At 38.4% G+C, this 15,000-nt stretch overlaps 2 protein-coding genes across 3 annotated transcripts in view; one reads left to right on the top strand and one right to left on the bottom strand.

The window, feature by feature from the left end:
* Window positions 1–6,139, bottom strand: part of LOC137976542 (cilia- and flagella-associated protein 74-like) — a 32,433-nt gene extending 26,294 nt beyond the window's left edge. For both annotated transcript variants that reach the window (XM_068823917.1, XM_068823916.1), the window contains exons 1-9: window positions 5,579–6,139; window positions 5,178–5,253; window positions 4,696–4,762; window positions 4,307–4,395; window positions 3,523–3,621; window positions 3,072–3,176; window positions 1,263–1,436; window positions 269–379; window positions 1–53 (exon numbers count right to left, since the gene is read on the bottom strand). The exon at window positions 1–53 is cut by the window's left edge and continues 50 nt beyond it. In XM_068823917.1, the coding sequence (XP_068680018.1) occupies window positions 1–53; window positions 269–379; window positions 1,263–1,436; window positions 3,072–3,176; window positions 3,523–3,621; window positions 4,307–4,395; window positions 4,696–4,762; window positions 5,178–5,253; window positions 5,579–5,729 (925 nt within the window). In that variant the 5' untranslated portion in view covers window positions 5,730–6,139. The remainder of the gene's footprint in view (window positions 54–268; window positions 380–1,262; window positions 1,437–3,071; window positions 3,177–3,522; window positions 3,622–4,306; window positions 4,396–4,695; window positions 4,763–5,177; window positions 5,254–5,578) is intronic.
* Window positions 6,140–6,166: 27 nt separating this feature from the next.
* LOC137977770 (protein SCO1 homolog, mitochondrial-like) overlaps window positions 6,167–15,000 on the top strand; it is a 9,334-nt gene continuing 500 nt past the window's right edge. Inside the window, exons 1-6 of the mRNA XM_068825099.1 lie at window positions 6,167–6,334; window positions 11,015–11,240; window positions 11,613–11,810; window positions 12,630–12,728; window positions 13,012–13,127; window positions 14,770–15,000. The exon at window positions 14,770–15,000 is cut by the window's right edge and continues 500 nt beyond it. Of these exons, the coding sequence (XP_068681200.1) occupies window positions 6,248–6,334; window positions 11,015–11,240; window positions 11,613–11,810; window positions 12,630–12,728; window positions 13,012–13,127; window positions 14,770–14,910 (867 nt within the window). The 5' untranslated portion in view covers window positions 6,167–6,247 and the 3' untranslated portion in view covers window positions 14,911–15,000. The remainder of the gene's footprint in view (window positions 6,335–11,014; window positions 11,241–11,612; window positions 11,811–12,629; window positions 12,729–13,011; window positions 13,128–14,769) is intronic.

Below are 15,000 nucleotides of genomic sequence, written 5' to 3'. Positions count from 1 at the left end.
CTTCCATGTATTCACGTGATCTCTCCTCCTCCTCTGCTTCCTTTTGACGAACTCTGCAAAGCAAACCATCGAGTTAGCAGTTGTAGACAACTATTAAAAAAGCCTAATGCAGCCAATAATAGGAAAAAATAATCAAAAAGTACAATGTAGTTAATGATATTTGGTTGTATTGGTGTTGACAACTATCAAAAAGAGATGTAAGTCTACAAGTACCTAGTAACAATTCAATCTCTTAGCTCCGAAGTGTTCCCAGTGATATTAAAAATACCTGGACATTGTTTCTTTAAGAAACTTGGATGCTTGTTCCCTGTTTCGTTTAGCTGCAGCTATTGCTTGCCGGTGTTTGCGCTCCCTCTCCCTCAAAGCAGATACATGTTCTCTATAATTATTATTTGAAAAACATTTAAAATTAAAATCAATGGCAAATACCATAGACATGCAGGGCTGTCATTAGGGGCCATAACCCATAACACCTGTTATGGCTGAGCCCAGTCAATGTTACGGGTGATGGTTGCTGCAGAATGAATATACACAGAGCAAAACAAATGGAAATTTATTTATGAACATTTACATTCTAAAACAAAATTCATAATTATAATGCTGCCCTGTGTTCTTGATTCTAAGACGTGTTTTTGGTAAAAATCCAAAGCTTTTCTGTAAAAAACCTTTGGACAACATCCCCAAATGATTGGTGTTGGATTCCGACGCCATTTTTAGCAAGAAATCATTATCAATGCACCGTAGTTGCTATAAATGAGATTCCACTGACCATTTTTTTCACAGTTCTGTGATGCATAACCATTTCCACTTGGGTAGTTTATCTTTCTTCATTGTGGAAGTTTCTATTTTTGCCCTGTTTTATTTTCATTACTTTTTGATTGAGAAAATAAAAAAAAATTGCCCCTCAGAGTGCAGGAAAATGCATTTCTGAGGTCTAATTTTAAGAATTTTTGGGGGGAGCATGCCTCCCAAAGGGGCTCAGGCCCTTTTAAGCCTTCCTTTACATGGCCTTTGGCCATGTATTTACATATTACAGATGAAATCTTGAGCGTTACACCTTCAAAACTTAATGACAACCCTGGACATGGAATATTTTAAGTCACTCAGTAATAAGTATGATTGAATAATGTTGTTCTTTAATAGAGATTTACAATGAGATGGTTATCCATCTAACGCTGGTATATAAATTTTAATATAAATTTAAATATACAGTCTGCCTAGGTATACTTCGCACTACTTCTGAGTTGTTCCTCAAAGCTTACTTTTCTCTTGCTCTTCTCCTTCTCTCTGATACAACGGTACTCATATTTTCTTTACGCAAACGCACAGCAGAAAGGTCTGCTTTTTGTTTTTCTGCATATTTCTCTTCTTTCTCAAGTTCTTTTCCAGGAAGTAGGAATTTTCCTTGTTCAACGGTAGCTTGAGCAAGAGCAAACCTAACAATAAAAAGTAAATAAATAAACTTTATTTAAATAAAGAGGAAAAAAACCAAACAAACAAAAGAAGAATAACAGACTAGAGCATAAATGTGATAACTCAGAAGTTAGCATTAAGCTACACACATGGTGGTTCACCAACAGTTTACTGACAAAAGAATTTAAGCTCAGCTAAGATTTGAAAGAAAATAACTGACTTCCTTTATTCCGAAAAACACTTTTTATCAGGAAACTAATCTTGTATTTCGAAGAATTAATTTCAGGTACACTAATAGAATAAATGACAAAATCACAAGTTTTACATGTAACATGCAAAGTCAAGCTGGCTTGAAGTTGTAACACATAGACACATGGGCATTTTTTCTTCGGTCTTTGAAACATGCTCATTGAAATGAAGTCTATTTTTTTCTCATTCAATGTGCAAAAAAGCTATTGGTAAATAGCCAACAACCAATTGACGTGTAACCGACAGTTCAAAGACCAACAGCTGATTGTCAGCTGACTGTCAGTCGACAATTTTCTTGAAAGTGTTCGCTGTTTGTCAGCAGACTGTCAACCAATACTCTGGCCTACTGTTGGCTGTTTGTCGGCCTATTGTCTACCGTGTGTTGGCCAACAGTTGGCCATTTGTTGGCTGAGCAGTCAGCTGGCAGTTGATCAGGGAAGCTCTTGTTCAATTTTACCCTATTTTCAGTGACCTTCAGTCTAAGAAAGATCTATAGTCACAAAGGGAAAGTGGTTGCTCTTGGAGATATCACATCGACAATCATACTGAAAATAAGCAAAAGTGTTGGGACCATTGCAAAATTAAGGCACTTTGTGTCCATTTCAATTCTCCAGAAAATTATCGCTCTACGATTGAGCCGTATGTTTCTTATGGTTTAACATTTAACATCCTGGGGCCAGGCCGCCAATTCTCTTTTGAACAAAATCTTAATCTCACAGCGCTTCGCCTAATGTACTTTTCTGACAGTAGAGCACGTGCCTTTCCTTTATTTCTCAGTTCTGAAATCCTGCTCTTGAACTTTAAGTTACTTTAATTTACGTCCTCGAATATTTTAATGCACAATGTTACAAATCAATGCACCCCTTTATATATTTCTGAAAATTCTATTCATTCGTCCTAACCAGATCCATTCATATTATACCAGGCCCCAGTTGTTCAAAAGGTGGATGATGCTATCCACCCGATAAATCAATATCCATTGAATAGCCCAAATGGTTTTGCTATGACTTATCCACTGGATAGTGATTTATCTGGTGGATAGCCCTATCCATAGTTTGAACAGCTGGGGCCAGATCTTCAACTGCAGGTTAGTTTTACAGTACATCCAGAGATCCAGACTCAGTTGACGACTGCTCTCCTTTTCTGGAGCTTGTGCAAGAATTTGGAATAATTATGATTCCTCCCAAGCTACATCAGACTTACGTAAACCTTTTTTCAAACAAAAAATGCACAAAGTACTCCAGCGACCCGAAGGTTTTGAAGACTGAGAGGTTTATGCCAGTATGAGTGCAGTTAACCTTTCTTTCCTTTCTGTATTACTAGATTCAGTTTAAATTGATTTACTTTATTTTGTTAAGCGCAAGTTCCAGTTTAAGCTCTGAGTCAATAACCACAATATGGTTGCTTACTCTGCTTCTTGAAGCCTGTGTAGGATTTCTCTTTGCACATCCTTTTCAGCATCTATTTCCGCACACAGTTTGGAGTGGAAAGCCTGCAATCTGTACAGTGATGCCCTATTTTCAATGAAAGTAAAGGAAAGTAGCAATCACAAATTGAGAAGAGGCATTCCCTTTAATAACAAAGGATAAGGAATCTATCACCAGGGTGAATATCAACCACTTGCAGACAACATTTCTCCAATGAGGATAAGGTGGGTTAAACCAATACTTTGTTTATGATGGAGAAAAACAGAGGAGAAGTTGGTTTCACTGATGACAGGCAGAGATTAAACCTCTACCAGACCAATGAAATATTTCAAGATGGCAGTGCAATAAGAAAAGGGTGCGAGTCTTGGTTTACGCCTTGCAGTAAGTGTATCCACTGTAATACACAGATGAGATCTTCTAATTTCTAACTCACATATTGCTCTGGGACTCTGCTTCTTCAATATCATTGCTGACCACATCTTTCTCTTTCTGCAGTTGCTCTATATGGTCTTGGCATTTCTTCAGCTCCTCTCTACAAAAAAGTAAAAAAATTGATATACAGTGTGGTCTATTAGAAATTTGATGTTGTCAACTTAACACTGTAGATTAAGAAAGCACCTGATGAAAATTGCCAGGTAAATAGGATCTTTTCTTTGAAAGTACTTTGAATTGTATGTTCATGCTTGAAGAAAATAAAACAGCGATGTCCCAAGAAGCTTATTAAACTGGCAGAAGCTCAAGTGTTTTTACTCTCTCATTAAATAATAGTAAGACTGTTTTACAGCTCTGAATAAAAGCGAGGCTGGAGTTGACATGGTTTTGATACAAACCTCACAGTCACTGCAACAACATGATTTACATAAGAAAAGCAATGAGGTTTGTATTGAAAAAAGCAATGAGGTTTGTATTGAAAGCAAGGTCAACTCCCACCTTGCTTTCATTCAAAGGTCTGGTAACTAAACACAGAACTGTAAAATGGTCTATTGACTTGATTACATCTGGCAGTGGTGCACTGTGCTACAGAATCACACAAAGACTGTATGTAGAGGCTGCCAGATCCCCTCAGCTCTAGAGATCTCCTCAAGTTGAGCCCTTTGCAATTCAGTCCACAAGACTACAACATAGTTGAAAGAGTTATTAGCATAGCCAGTTTTTTTCTTTGCTTGTTTAATATACATGAAATCATCTATGTACTGATATTATTTAATTATTTATACCTGAACTGAGAGACAAGGTAGTCTTTCTCCAGGACTTGTTCACTTAATTGGTCAAGGTGACGTCTTAGGGCCAGATGATGTAATTTTTCCTGAAATTTGATAAACAATAAAAATAATAATATACCAATAATATATATGTATGTTTACTAACAAATCCTTCACAGGTCTTGAAAAGATCGTCCAAAATATTTTCTTCAGAACATCTTAATTATAGATTTTTACAATACTTTTTACAATACTTTTTACTTATAATTTTAGGGAATGTCACAGTTAAATGGCAATTTGATTTAATCGATAGCATGGAAAACTGGCCAATTTGCTTGTTACCTGGTCCTTAAAGGAATATCCAAAGTAATGCTGCATGTTAACTAATGACCAAGAAAACTAACCTGTCTAGTTTGTTGTGCAATTGGATCAGATGTGTACTCATCCTCTTCTAAGCCACCATCCATACTTCTGCATTGTGGAATTAACAAGAAAATTGTTGGTAAATTCAATAATGAGAATAAGGATGAAGACGATGTTGGTAATGATACATTGGCAGCAAAAAAAGATTGTTTTGCACCTATCATGGTTTCAAGCTAGCAGAGGAGGAGGCAGCTTGTCCAAATGGCTATAAAGAGCTGGAACAGTATTCTGAGTTCCCGTGTTCAAAACTTGTTTAAACCCCATTTACAAGTTTCAGTTGTCAACGGGTTTGGCTTAAGGGGTAAAAGGGTTAAGAGATATAAAGTTATTCCTCTAACACGAGACTCCAATGCAAGTTTACTCCAGTGTACAACTTTTAATTATTCAAGGTCTTTAAGTATGACAAGCATTGCCAGCTTCCTGTACAGGAAACTGGATCAATATCTAAACAACCATGTCTTACCCAGTTAGTGACTCCTGGTCACTGAAGTAATTCTTATCAATGTCAGAAGAAGGATCACTCTCATACTCAATTGGTCCTGGCACAAGAAGAAATGCAAATGTACTTGTTACATGTGACACAAGAAGGAAATTTCTAGGGTTGAAACCTTTTAATCGTTAACACCTATCTCTTCTTTAAATACTTAGACCAGCTTCCAAGTTGTATGCCAACCATCTCTATGATTTCAGCGTGCCGCAAAGATTTGGAAAATGGGAAGCAAAGATGCTTGAATAACTGACACCATTTCATTCTTGACAAGTCTATCTTGACAAGATAGAGTTAACATAGTGTTGACCCTATGAAGTCTTTCTATTAAACCCTATGAAGTTTTTTCATGGGAGTACCAAACTGTATTGACTAACCTTCATCTGAAAATTGCCAATGGTTTTGTTGAAATTTCTGAGCACTTTCTCTGGGATCTTGCCATTTTACAACATTCTCAATAACTTGATCATTCGCGTCATCGATCCTCGTTTCCTCTAAAGCCTCGTTGTCTAAATCCACCTCAGCCATATTAACAAATTGACTCGTATTGTACACAAGAATGTCTGAGTACTAGGCAACTGTAAATTCCATCCAAATTAAAGCACGAATTTCTTTCCGGAAAAAACTCCCACCACATTTGGGAAATTTGGACGGAAACTATCCAAGTTCTAGTAAACGTGTTCTTTGAATCCAATGATAACAGAGCAGCGTGTTAGAAAGGTTTTCAGGTTTTCATGGGATATTGTAAAGTTCGCAGCTTCTCTCGGTTGTCTACCAATCTCGAGAACGACGAAACTCTTGAAAGTTTCCAGGTAGATTCCTCAGAAGTTAATAATACAGCATAGATAACACTACAGGTGGATCAAAGATGCTCTGCCTGTATAGAAGACACAAACAAACACAACAACAAAGCGGCCATGACAGCAACAAGCTGAGTTACCGCGGCTTGAATTGGCTAAGTAACCAAGCCTGACAAACAACATGGCGGATGGAATTGGGCTTATCAAATTGTAAATGTTAACACCATATAGATTTAGAACAAGAGGATGTTTGGGCAAAGAATGACTATTTTTAGAAGATATAATGAGTTCCTTCGAAATTCCTTCCATAATCGAAGAGATGTTCAAGCACAGGTAAGATTACCTGTGAACGTAACTTCATTATTTATCCCTTACGTATGCTCATTGCATAAGATCCTCGTCACCAAGTCTTGACTGACTCTTTCTGACTCTTTCCCCCGGCGGGGGGGGGGGGGGGGGTACTTGCATAAGAAAGGGCCGGGGATGCTCATCGTTTCACTTTGAGGTGCAAATTTAGGATTTTGGCCTCACTGAGAGTGTTCTGGGCAAAATGCTGTCATATGTAACCGTGAAGATACCCCCCCCCCCCCCCTCCCCCAGATGAGAAGAGCGCGGACTTCTCAGTGTTGTGCTGCTAGCATGAAGGCGACCCAGCGTGATTACCTGGAAGCTTAAAGAGCCTCTCGTAAAATCAGACCGCAATACAGCAGCTTTTGGTCAATTTGTTGGGTGCTCGTGCTGTAACCTTCGCCAATGCACTAAGAACTCCATTTTAGCTTTCTTTGTCACTGAGCTTCAAAAAGGAGGGGAATCCCCCTTATTTTTTAACTATTCTTTTTCCCAGTTGAGTTTGTTAAAACTTGGAGCTTTACTGCAAAACCAGTAGGTACAGTGTAATAATAATAATAATAATAATAATAATAATAATAATAATAATAATAATAATAATGGCTTTATTACAGTGTTTCCACTGAAAGGTGGCTCTTCATCTGTAAAATTTACAACAATATTAAAATAATAATGACCATAGTGATATGAATAATGTATAATATTAAAGACACTGCAGCAAAGGTAAATAATCAAGGATATAGACAAATCAAGAAGTCAAATGTGCATTTTCCCTATTTATCAGATACTTCCTCACTTGAGTTTTAAAATCACTAAAAACCACAGAGTTCCTGGCAGCAGAGGGTAATGAACTAAAAACATTGGAGGCACTGTCCTGGAAAGTACCCACCTCAAGGGGTACTTTTTAACGTCGTTTCTCTCGAAGACCTCAGTGTCCGTGTAGGATTGTGAATGTCTAGCTTAAGATAGGATGGCCAGTCATTACAATGCAAAGCTTTAAAAACAGTGTTAAGTAAATGATTCTCTCTGCGTTCCTTTATTGGCATCCATCCTAGTTTGATTAAATCCGGCATTTGCACATAGCGCCCAAGAACGAAACCTGCGGGGCTAACTGAAAATGTTGTAGGTACTTAAATAGATATCCCGAGATTGGATGACTAACAATATCATTGTAGTCAGTTTTAGATAAAATCAGGCATTCTGCCAATTGCTTTTTGACATGGAAGGGAGTTAAGTGCTGTAATTTTCTAATTAAAGCTAATGTAGCATAACAGCTAGAGATCTTCAAGTTAATCTCCTCCTTCCAGTTAAGGTATTGATTGACTTGGGTCCCCAACAGGCGAAAATTTGAAACCCGCTCGAGCCTTTTACCGTTAACCGTGAGATCAAGTGAGGATGTCTCAAGTCCATTTGCCCTTGACATTTGAGCTGATGACAGCATCATCACCTTTGTTTTCTTTGAATTCAGAGCTAGGTTGCGTTCTAAGGACCATCTGACTGCTTGTTTAGCCAGTCTTGAATCACCTGGCCGACTTCAAGATCAGATGGCCTGAAATGAGTATACATCGTTGTGTTGTCCACGTACTGATGACATACAACTTCAGATGGAAGTGCAGAAGATAGGTCATTCACGTAGAGGTTGAACAGAACGGGTCCTAGAATCGATCCCTGAGGAACCCTGTGAGTAGTACTGATTTGTGCCGATGAGCGGTCATCAACTTGCACAAACTGTTTTTAGTCCGTTAAATAACTTGCTATCCACTGCAGGGCGGACCTCTAGAGACCCATTTGGTGGAGCTTAGACAGGGTTTTTTCAAAGGCAACAGTGTCGAAGGCCTTAGAGAAGTCTGCCATGACAGCCAGTGTAATTTCACCCCTTTTCATGGCCTTTATATTATCATCCCTTATCGCCAACATCGTGGTTGTAGTGGAGTGACACTTCCGATATGAACTGATGTTAGATTGTAAGATGGCATTCTCGGTGAGAAAATCAGTAATTTGGCGGAGAGCCAATTTCTCATAAATACAGGAGATGGGTCGGTAATCGTCATTTGTCCATGGCTCACCCATCTTAGGAATCGGACTAATGCACACAGTTTTCCACGACGGGGGATATTCGTTTCAGTCTGTTAAGGCATGAGTTGATGATATGCGTAAGAGGAGAGGCCAGATACTCGGGCACCAATTTGACAAACTTAGCCGGTATGTTATCTGGTCCAGTCGAGCAATCTGATCGCAGTCCCTTTATCTCTCTAAGCACTTCCTGATGAGTGACATGACGGAAACGGAAGGAGGAGTGTGAGTCATCTGAGAGACGATTGATCAACTGGTAGATGTCCTGGTTGAACATCGGAGACAAAGCAGTGACACGCTCAGCCATTGAGGCAAAGTGCCTATTAAGATCGTCGAGATCAGCACGGAGCGGTAGCTGGCTTGGTTGGAGAATACGATCTACCGTCCTCCAAACCTCCTTCCGTCGCTTCGAGGAAAGTGCAGTGATCATAAACAACCGCTTGGCCTTTTTGATCACTTTTTTGAGCTTGTTTTGGGTGTGTCGAAACATGTCCCATGCGCCCTCCTTAGGAGGACGTGCGTGTGCCTCCAGATGTTGATTTCAGGTCTACTTGCAGAGAGAGCAAGGTCGGATCATTTAGCCAGGGTGCGGGGGGTCGCGTCACCTTTGTTCTCTTCAGCGGCGCATGTCTGTCGAGACAGTCTGTAACGAGACGATTGAAAGTCGCGATCTTGTCATTAGGGTGGTTGAAAGCATACACGATTTCAAATGGCAGAACAGCAAAGTCATCAATAAAAGTTGTTTTGGAAAATCGTTTTTTGTTCCTGATGAACTTGTGTCTAGGTGTATAACGTGTAATCCGCGCATTCATGCAAACAAGTTACATACGGGGCGTCATGGTTGCTTACCAGCGGACATGGAAGTACTTCAGTGTAAGTAATGTGTTTCGGCGTGTTAGTAATTATGTGATCAATCAAGGTTTTACTCGTCTTCGTTATTCGTGTTGCCTTAGTGACCATCTGCTTGAGATTGAGCGAGTCTAACAATTCATTGTAACGCTTCACCTTAGACATTTCAGGGGCGAACATGTCCAGGTTAATATCCCCAGCCAAGAGTCGCATACCGTCCCACGAGGCTACGTTTGTATTTAGCAGATCCTCAAAAGTCTGTATCCAGTCAGTGTAGCTGGGGTGAGTCTAATACACAGGTCACATTCCACAGGTCATTGACTAGAAGTCCCTGCTCTAGTGATGAACAACCAAGTCAAAAGTCCTAGACCTGAAACAACATTTTTGTAGAGTGATTAGGGCTATGAGACACTTAAGATGTTGTTTATTTGTCTCTTATCACAGTGACATGTACACTGAACTGTGACCCATGTTCTTCTGTCATGATAATTTAATGCACCAACCACAGCCTCATTGGCTGCGGATACCAACCCATTGATCCACTGGCTTAAGTAAATCCTTTTCAAGAAATGGTGTAAAAGTCTGGAATAGTTTACCTCGTGAAATTCACCATCTCTCCAAAAACAATTTTAAAATTAAAATTCACAATATCCTACCCCAAAGACTTTCATGTTGATTTATCTGTCTTAATAACAAAAATATATGTACTTTGGCTTTTCATATTAATTTTTGCACTTTGATTTGATTTGATTTTAGATGATATTTTCTAATGTTAGTTGACTGTATACTCTGTACACTAGTTATTTGTATACCTGTTCATTCTACAATGTATTGTTTGTAAAACGCAATTGAATACCATAGCTTTCTCTACTTGTTCTCTCTTTTAGACACATGTAACCACTGCTCGCCTCGACTAGCTATTGCTAACTGAGAGCAGTGCAGATTGAAAATGTATCACATAGTGAAATTCTACAATAAACGGAATAAACTGGTACTTTCCTTGTTCTCTTATTTCTCTGTTTATTCCCATTGAAAACACTTCAAATGTGGTCCCTTATTTTCTGCCGGTTAATTGCCCCATGCATTTGAATTACAAAAAATTATAGTGTTGTTTGTAAACTGATAATTTTATCTTTCTAATATTACCTTGATCTATATTTGAGGTTTACACTCATCTTACTGAGCTTAACTTAACTTAACCCAAGATCATGCTACGACAACATGAAAAGGGCTCTTGTGTAACCCCTTTTAGGTACTACATACAGTGCATGTGAGAAGGTGAATGAAGGAGGCTGGGGGAGGGGGGTTCTCCAAGTAAAAATTGGGTGGGGGTGTGCAGCCCGCTTCCTGAAACCCTTACCTTATCTCAGACCAAAATCTGCGATTCTCCCTACCCTATTTCAGACCTGACCAAAATTTTGATACTCTATTTCAGACCTATTTCAGCTGTTACATGGTTGGCTTGATAATTTGAGAAGGGCTTTGTTGATAGTCTTAAAGGTTAATGATGAAGAAAAAGCTTCTTCTGGAAAACATACCCAATTCAAGATTTGAGTTAAAAAACCATACCCTATTTCAGACCAAAACGACTAAAAACCATACCCTTTGGGGCTGCACATTCCAATATAGCCCATATAAGGGAGGACCTCCCCCACCCCCCACCCCGAGAAGAACGTCAATAGTGGTACAAAACTACAGTTTTTTTATGAATACCTTGTATATTTTTCTTATAATATTCAAAAGGTAAAACTTTTAACATCAAGCTGCTTTCAAAGAGGAGGTCTGAGAGATTCTTCAAGAACTTTGCAAGCTAGGTCTGAAGAGGGAACGTCAAAGAAGGTTATTGATAAAGCTTTTAAGAGATCATCCAGGCGGGGTCCTGTAACTTGGTTGTCACTAGCACTTACAGCTTTGGCTGGTGGAGGTTTGCTGATCTATGTGCGGCATATTAAAGAGGAAAAGGAAAGAGGTGATGTAGAACATTATTTTGATAAATTCAGGTTGTCAAAAGACTAGTTGCAAATGGAGGTATCATTGTCGACTTAATTCAGAAAATTATTTTCTGAATTTTACCAGCCAGACTACTTGCCAGTAAAAGAGAAAAATAGGAGGCCAGGAGTTGACAATTCTCCAAATTAGGGCTGGTATACAGTGCATACTTTGCAGATTTAACTCCTGCTTGTAAGGTTAGGGAGGGCTTAGAAGTAGAGACCCATAGTGCCATGAGCCTGCTTCCTCTTTAGAGGTTAATAGAGCACATCTCTTCAGTTTTACCATTTATTAACACATTTTCCTTTTGTTCACTTCCTCTCGGATATATTTGCATCTTAAATTCATTCAGAGAAAGAAAAAGCAAAGAAAAGATCAATTGGAAAAGTAGCACTTGGAGGGCCATTCAGCCTAACAGATCAAAATGGAAAAGCTGTTACTGACAAGGATTTCCTTGGAAAGTGGATCTTACTGTATTTTGGATTCACTCACTGTCCCGATATTTGTCCAGATGAGTTAGAAAAGATGGCAAAAGCAATTGACATTGTTGGTAGGTAAAGTTAATTGCCATTATGATAGTAAGTGTATTTTATAACAAAGTCCTGTCTAATTCTAGTATTAGTTAGGGTGCGTTTTTTGTCTGAAAACGGATTTTGCGATTTTTTGGCGAACTCCAAAAACGGATCATAAATTTAAAGTATCCGCACTTGAGGAGGATAGTTAGGATCAAATCTAAATCCAGGTTTTCGAGATTCACCACTTCAGCATTTTTTTGGGAAAGGATTTCAAAAAAAGTATTTTTGAAGAGTGGTTTTCCATGCAAAAATGATACACAGCAGCTCCGTACATGACAAATTTCAGACCAGAATTACCCTAAAAGTTTCTCGACAGCAATAATATTGTTAGCACCTTTCCTTAGACAGCTAAAAAAGTAAACTGCAAAAATAACCTGTGTAATCGATTTCTACCTTAGCACGCATGTTTTTCGTCATTTCTTTTTATAGATCGCTAAGGTATTTTTTTCTGGAGGCATTTTCATTGAAGAGTTTCTCTTAAAAACAAGCCAGTCAACCACTACTATTCTTTCTTGAAATTGGGTGTTTGAATTGGCATGGCAAATAATCCTTTTTCCGATTTTACATTTTTTTATGCTGAATGAACTCGTGACATTATTACAAGGTGGAATTTTCTTTGCTAAAATGCCATCTCCAAAATATTGTCAACACAATATCTCACACCTCTTATTGACCTCCTCATTACTGATACTAGCATTAAATCACTTTTTTTGGTCATAACCACTTAATAGTCCTTCTAAGAATACAGCCCTATCTTGCGCCAAAAATACTTTGTGCTTTTTACCTTGTTGCAGATCAAAACAAAGAGAAGCTGGGTACTGAGCTCCAGCCTCTCTTTATTACAGTTGATCCATCAAGGGATGATGTTGAAGCTGTGAGGGCGTATGTTAAAGGTAATTGAACCCACAACCTTTGGGTTAGATCACTGCTGCTCTACTGACTGAGCTACAAAGTCAGACGGGAGCAGGCCGTTTTTGCAAACGTTAGTCGTGTCGCACTTATATATCAACAGACTTATAATAACTATTAGTCTTAACTATCTATAGTCTCCTGTCAAACTCTGCATACCTCAAGTTCAAAGGAGCCTTTTACTCTGTAGCCCACCTTTCAGCTATTAATGTGAGCAAATCTCACCACCTATTCTTAGCTTCAATAACTTTCTTTCTTTTCTTTTAGAATTTCACCCCCGTCTACTTGGTCTCACAGGCACTGCTGAACAAATATATCAAGTTTGCAAGGCATATAGAGTGTACTATAGTGCTGGGCCAGCAGATGAAGATAATGATTACATTGTAAGTCTTGAGTGCCTAGGTCCATCTTTAATAATATAGTCTTAAAGGTTAATGATGAAGAAAAAGCTTCTTCTGGAAAACATACCCAATTCAAGATTTGAGTTAAAAAACCATACCCCATTTGAGACCAAAACGAATAAAAAACCATACCCTTTGGGGCTGCACATTCCAATGTAGCCCATATAAGGGAGTACCACCCCCACCCCCCACCCCGAGAAGAACGTCAGTAGCGACCTTTCTCTCATTTTTGTTCCATTATTTTTATGCTCCAAATAGCCCCTAGTGTCTGCAATGAAGACTTGCCTTTACCTCTTTTGATACGACTTGTACATGTAAAACTCAATGAAAGTAAGTTTACATGTATAGCTGGCATGCTGTTTACTGCTCAAAATGTGGTGACAATTTGACAAAACAATGCAAGCATGCAAAAGATTCACAGTGACTGCAGCTAACCCCTTGACACCCAAACCGGCCAGACTTAGTATTTTATCGATCTGTCTAACGCCAGACCATTATTTTTACTCGCCAATGGGGAACCCCCAGGAGTCAATGGGTTAATGATGCAGCCCTACAATAATTATTTTTAAAAAGACAACCAGACTTTTGAATTATTTTAAGGAACGTCAAGTTCAATGTGTCAAACATCATCACCACCCATAGTGAGTATATATATCTCATTAGATGTTTTGGTGGGTAGTATCACTGAGTATTTTTATGAGTTGTGCTGTATTCTGACGAGCCCACTACGGCGAGTCAAAATACAAACAACAAGTACAAATACTCAGTGATAGTTGTACTTGTTTCATGCGTTTTTTGTACCATAACTACTACAGTTGGATAATAAAACAGTAAATTTTTCAAAGCAACGTCAATACTCTTACTACTATTTTGAAACTTAATACCGGCATGTTTCCTAGATGGCTAATGATAACAAGTCAGTTAAACCTGTCACTTGGTTTAACCAGTATGTTAACACATTGACTCCTGGGGGTTCCCCATTGAAGAGTAAGATCATCTGGCATTAGACAGAGTGAAATACTAAGTATGGCCGGTTTAGGCCAGTTTAGGGTTGAAAGGGATAATTATTAATTAAACACAACAATCTTTTTTTAATTTCTCGAGGTTTCAGATATGAAGTGCTTCGCTATACAGCCTTCAGTGGAAAACTATAGAGTCCATGCAATTTGGTTCTCTCCTTGACCTCCACAGATCAAAGACAGACAGTGTTATATCAAAGAAACCTGAACCTGGACTTTAAAAAAAAAACATTAATAATTCATGAACCTAACAGCCTATCAAAACACCAATAAAAACGTCACGTGTATGAGCTTTATATCCTGATAAAACACTCCTCATTAGTATTCTTTATATAAAGAATACTAATAAAGCATAGCTTGTTTTTCTTGTATGCTAATATTCACCTCTCACAATTTGAACCATTGTTTTGAGTCCAGAGGGACACGCTCTTTGTGGAATGTTTTTTAAGCCGTTCAAAAAACTCGCAGCACATGTTTTATCGCCTCGTGTTTTTAAACCCCAATAAAACACTGCTGCTCGTTTTTTAAACATTCCATAACAAATTAAGTGATTTGTACCAGTATGTGAACATGTGAAGTTATGGTTTTCCCTTTTTTTTTAACAGGTTGATCATACTATCATTCAATATCTTGTGAATCCTTCTGGTGAATTTGTGGAGTATTTTGGACAGAATAAAACAGCAGAAGACATTGCTGCTGGGATTACAAGAAACATGATTTCTCACAAACTTAACCAGAAAAAATAAAGTGACTTGAGATGCAAACATGTAGAGTCACTGAATAAACTCAGCAAAATTATGTCAGCACAAACAAAATTACATGTAATAAATTAGAAC

The sequence above is a fragment of the Montipora foliosa genome, chromosome 11, assembly GCF_036669935.1.
Source record: "Montipora foliosa isolate CH-2021 chromosome 11, ASM3666993v2, whole genome shotgun sequence".
In the NCBI taxonomy this organism is placed as follows: domain Eukaryota; kingdom Metazoa; phylum Cnidaria; class Anthozoa; order Scleractinia; family Acroporidae; genus Montipora; species Montipora foliosa.
The sequence above is the reverse complement of the archived record's forward strand: the minus strand, read 5'-3'. Positions and strand labels throughout refer to the sequence as shown.